This window comes from Gopherus evgoodei, chromosome 21, assembly GCF_007399415.2.
Source record: "Gopherus evgoodei ecotype Sinaloan lineage chromosome 21, rGopEvg1_v1.p, whole genome shotgun sequence".
In the NCBI taxonomy this organism is placed as follows: Eukaryota; Metazoa; Chordata; order Testudines; family Testudinidae; genus Gopherus; species Gopherus evgoodei.
The window spans coordinates 12,142,443-12,146,466 of NC_044342.1; the positions used below are offsets into that span (position 1 = coordinate 12,142,443).

The window sequence follows — 4,024 nt, forward strand, 5'->3', positions numbered from 1 at the left end:
AGCAGGGGGGCTGGGAGCCAGGACTCCTGGGTTCTCTCCTGGCTCTGCAGGGGCAGTGGGGTCTAGTGGGTTAGAGCAGGGGGGCTGGGAGCCAGGACTCCTGGGTTCTCTCCTGGCTCAGTCTAGTGGGTTAGAGCAGGGGGGCTGGGAGCCAGGACTCCTAAGTCCTGGGTTCTCCTCCCACTCTGGGAGAAGAGCACAGTCTAGGGTCGCAGAAGGGGGAGAACTGGGAGTGTGGATGAAGGATGCATTGTGGACAAACAGGTAAAGCAGAGAGTTAGTGGCAGGCTGGGGCTGTGGTCAAAGCTCCCCACTGGGGTTTAGAGGACCTGGGTTTCATTCTCTGTTTCTTAGGATGGGATTTTCAAACCCCTACGGGGTCTGGAGGCTGAATCCAAGCTACCAAATGGGAGCTGAAAGCTGAGCATTAACTACTCTGTGCCTCAGTTTCCCCATCTGTAACATGAGAAGAACAACCCTTTCTCAATCTGCTTTGCCCATTTAGACTGTAAGAGTTTCTCTCTGGATATGTGCAGCGCCTGGCACAATGGGGCCCTGATCTCGGTCGGGGTCTGTGCAGCACCTGGGACAATGGGATACTGATCTCGGTCGGGTTAATGAGGCTTTAGTGGTAGAATGTCCTGGCAGGGGAAGAGGTTTGGGCCCAGGAGGTTCCATGGAGGAGGCAGATCCCAACCCTGCGCTGTCTCCATCCATCTCTCAGCTCGTCCCACTGCAGGTCGATCCAGTGACAGACGTGGCCATGGCCCTGAGAGGACCCCACCCTTTGCTCTTCCTGACCCTCATCCTGCTGGCCGCCGGCCTGGCCCAGATCAGTGAAGGTGCCAGCTACCGTCAGTTCGTGACCCAACACTTCGACAACCCCAAGACCAATGCTGCCAATGACCGGCTCTACTGCAACCTCCTGATGCAGCGCCGTGGCCTGACCCGCATTTTCTGCAAACGCCGCAACACCTTCATCCATGCCCCCGCTGGCCAGCTCCAGGCCATCTGTGCCCGTGGAGGGACACACGTGAGCCTCAACCTCTATGACAGCCTGGAGTCCTTCAATGTCACCACGTGCCGGGTGCTGCCCCGCTCTCTCCCGGGGAACTGTAGATACAGGGCTGCAATCGGCAACACCAAGATCCGCGTGGCCTGTGTCAAGGGGCTGCCTGTGCATTTAGAGCCAACGTACCTGCCATGAGCAGGGGATGCCCCTTCTGCCCCCCAACCCCCATTTTGATCCTGAGCAGCCCTCTGTTGCTGGGGGCTCCCTGTCTCCCTACCTGCCTCTTCTGGGAAACGCCTGCCACGAGTCTTCACAGAGACTTTCAGCCTCTCCCCTTATCCCACAGGCCAGCAGCTTGGGGCCTGTGGGGGGATTTTCCATGCTGGATGCTCAGTTCCCATCCACAGGAGCGAAAATCCAGTTGCCCAGCCCTCTCTCCCCCCCAGCTGGCACTGAGACCCTCAGTCTGAGCCCAGCGCCTGCCTCGCTGGGCAGGATTCAAACACAACTGGCCTGGGCTTGGGCTGGGGCTGCCCCAAACCCACCAGGAGCGGGAGAGGTTGAGCGGCTCTGAAACCTCAGACCCATTTCATTGGAGGGCCCAGTTTTAGCCTCCTGAATCTGACCAAAATTCCCACAAACCCCTTGGATTTGTCTAAACCTGCATGATTGGATCTGGCCCCGTCGCTGAGGGGTGTGGAAACCAGCTGAGTCTTGCGTGGCCAGACGCCAGAGGGCTAAGATGGGAGGAGGGCTGCTGGTCCGGATTGAAATGAGGGGTTCTGAGGGCAGGGTGGGAGAGGTTAACGCCTGTTCCTGTCGTCGTCCCCCCGCCCTTCCCCAGAGCTCCCCAGGCAGTGAGATTTGCTAGGCTGGAACTAGGGAAAAAGCAGGAGGCGCTTGGGGTCTCATCCCTAGCTCTGACGTCTCTTGTGTGGGTATAAGGTGAGGCTGTGACCTGAACTGAAGGGGTAAGCAGAAGGGGGGTGGGGTTGCAGGGGAGTGGGGTGACACTGTTGGAGAGTTCAATTATCTGGCTGCCACCTTTAAAACAATGCTGCCAACACAGAATGGCCAGGTGCATGTTTGTGGGGCACTTGGAGTGGGGTGAACAGCTGCCCTAATGGCCTTCAGATTGTCGTGGGGTTTGTAGGAGGTCCCTCTGATCTGGCCACAGGCCAAGGGACTGGCTGGCAGGGAATGGGATGCAGGGTCTTTCCCCTCTAGGGGGCGCTGGCTCCAATCCAGCCCCAGATCAGAGGGCACCGGCTGGCTCAGGGGGGCCGGGAATGGTGCACGGGGCCTTTCCCCTCTAGGGAGAGTTGGCTGCAATCTGGCCCCGGGGGCTGTGGGGGGCAGTGACTGGCTCAGGGGGGCAGGGAGTGGTGCACGGCCCTTTCCCCTTCAGGGGACACCAGCTACAATCCAGCCCCACAGCGGGGGATTGGCTTGAAATCGCCCTTTGAAGTCTGCGGAGCTGCTTCTCCCACCTCCCCAGCAAAGCCAATATTTTCCTCTCGCAGGGGGGAGGCTGGCTACAGAGGGAGACCCTGGAAGCGTGATCTGCAATGTCACACACTCTGTATCTGCAAAGCACAGTGCCCCGCAATTGCCAAGGGCAGGGGCATGGCTGTGATGGTGCCAGTTCTGGGTGGGGGGCAAAATAGACTAGACAAATTCACTGAAGGGCGACACAGGACTCCAAAGAGAGTTGAATTTCCAACCACTGGTTTCCAGCCCTGGGCGTTAACCCCTGAGCTACAGAGCCAGGGTTCCTAGGTCTTGCACCCCTCTCCTGCCGGGCACTGCCCCACTGCATGCACTTGACTCTGGGCCATGGGCAGAGAAAATCCTTGGAGATTTCACAGATTTCATTGAAGATACGAAGTTGCTGAGACACTAGACTTCGTTCCCACCCCCTCCCCCCACCCTGGAGTCCCTCATCCACTCCCCAAGTCCTTCTCCTGTGGTTCTCTGCCACATTCCCCCCATTTCAACACCCTCCGGCTCCTGTGAGTCCTCTTCTGTACCCACTGCCCCTCCACCCATCACCTCCCATGCCGGATACCATCACACCCTAGAGCAGTTCTGCATCGCGGACGCACATAAGCCTGGTACCCCCAGCCCAACGAGCCAGGCAGAGGAGACCCCCGACCCCCCGCAATAGCCAAGTCACAGTGAAGTGGGAGACAAAGGATGGGGACTCATACGAGGTACTGGGGGGAATCATGCCCACCCCTGGGAGCTGGCATGTGCCACAGAGGGACATGCCACCCAGTTAGTGTGGACGGGGATGGCAAGTGGACTTGGTCAGTAGCACCAGCAGTGAATGTGAGCGGGAAACGCCCCCTACTGAGCCCACTGCTTCTCTCCCTGCAGGACTGTGCCCCCTAGTGCATTGGGGCCAGCACTGATTGTCAGGGGAGGGTGCCCCTTACTGAGGCCCCACCCCACTGCCTGCAGCACAGGGCCCTTACTGAGCCCACTGCCCCACTCCCTGCAGGACCGCGCCCCCTAGTGCATTGGGGCCAGCACTGACTGTCAGGGGAGGGTGCCCCTTACTGAGGCCCCGCCCCACTGCCTGCAGCACAGGGCCCTTACTGAGCCCACTGCCCCACTCCCTGCAGGACCGCGCCCCCTAGTGCATTGGGGCCAGCACTGATTGTCAGGGGAGGGTGCCCCTTACTGAGGCCCCGCCCCACTGCCTGCAGCACAGTGCCCTTACTGAGCCCACTGCCCCACTCCCTGCAGGACCGCGCCCCCTAGTGCACTGGGGCCAGCACTGACTGTCAGGGGAGGGTGCCCCTTACTGAGGCCCCGCCCCACTGCCTGCAGCACAGGGCCCTTACTGAGCCCACTGCCCCACTCCCTGCAGGACCGCGCCCCCTAGTGCATTGGGGCCAGCACTGACTGTCAGGGGAGGGTGCCCCTTACTGAGGCCCCGCCCCACTGCCTGCAGCATAGTGCCGCCTACTGAGCCCCCATCCCACTTCCTGAAGCACTGCGCCCGCT

General features: G+C 60.4%; 1 protein-coding gene across 1 annotated transcript; it reads left to right on the forward strand.

Annotated features, from left to right (window-relative positions):
• Positions 1–763: 763 nt before the first annotated feature.
• LOC115637934 (ribonuclease-like) lies at positions 764–1,207 on the forward strand. The gene has a single exon (XM_030539518.1). It carries the CDS (start codon positions 764–766, stop codon positions 1,205–1,207), a length of 444 nt encoding a protein of 147 aa, XP_030395378.1.
• Positions 1,208–4,024: the final 2,817 nt, after the last annotated feature.

Excerpts from the sequence above, each read along its gene's own strand:
- LOC115637934 (XM_030539518.1), top strand. The coding sequence starts at position 764 with ATGGCCCTGAGAGGACCCCACCCTTTGCTCTTCCTGACCCTCATCCTG.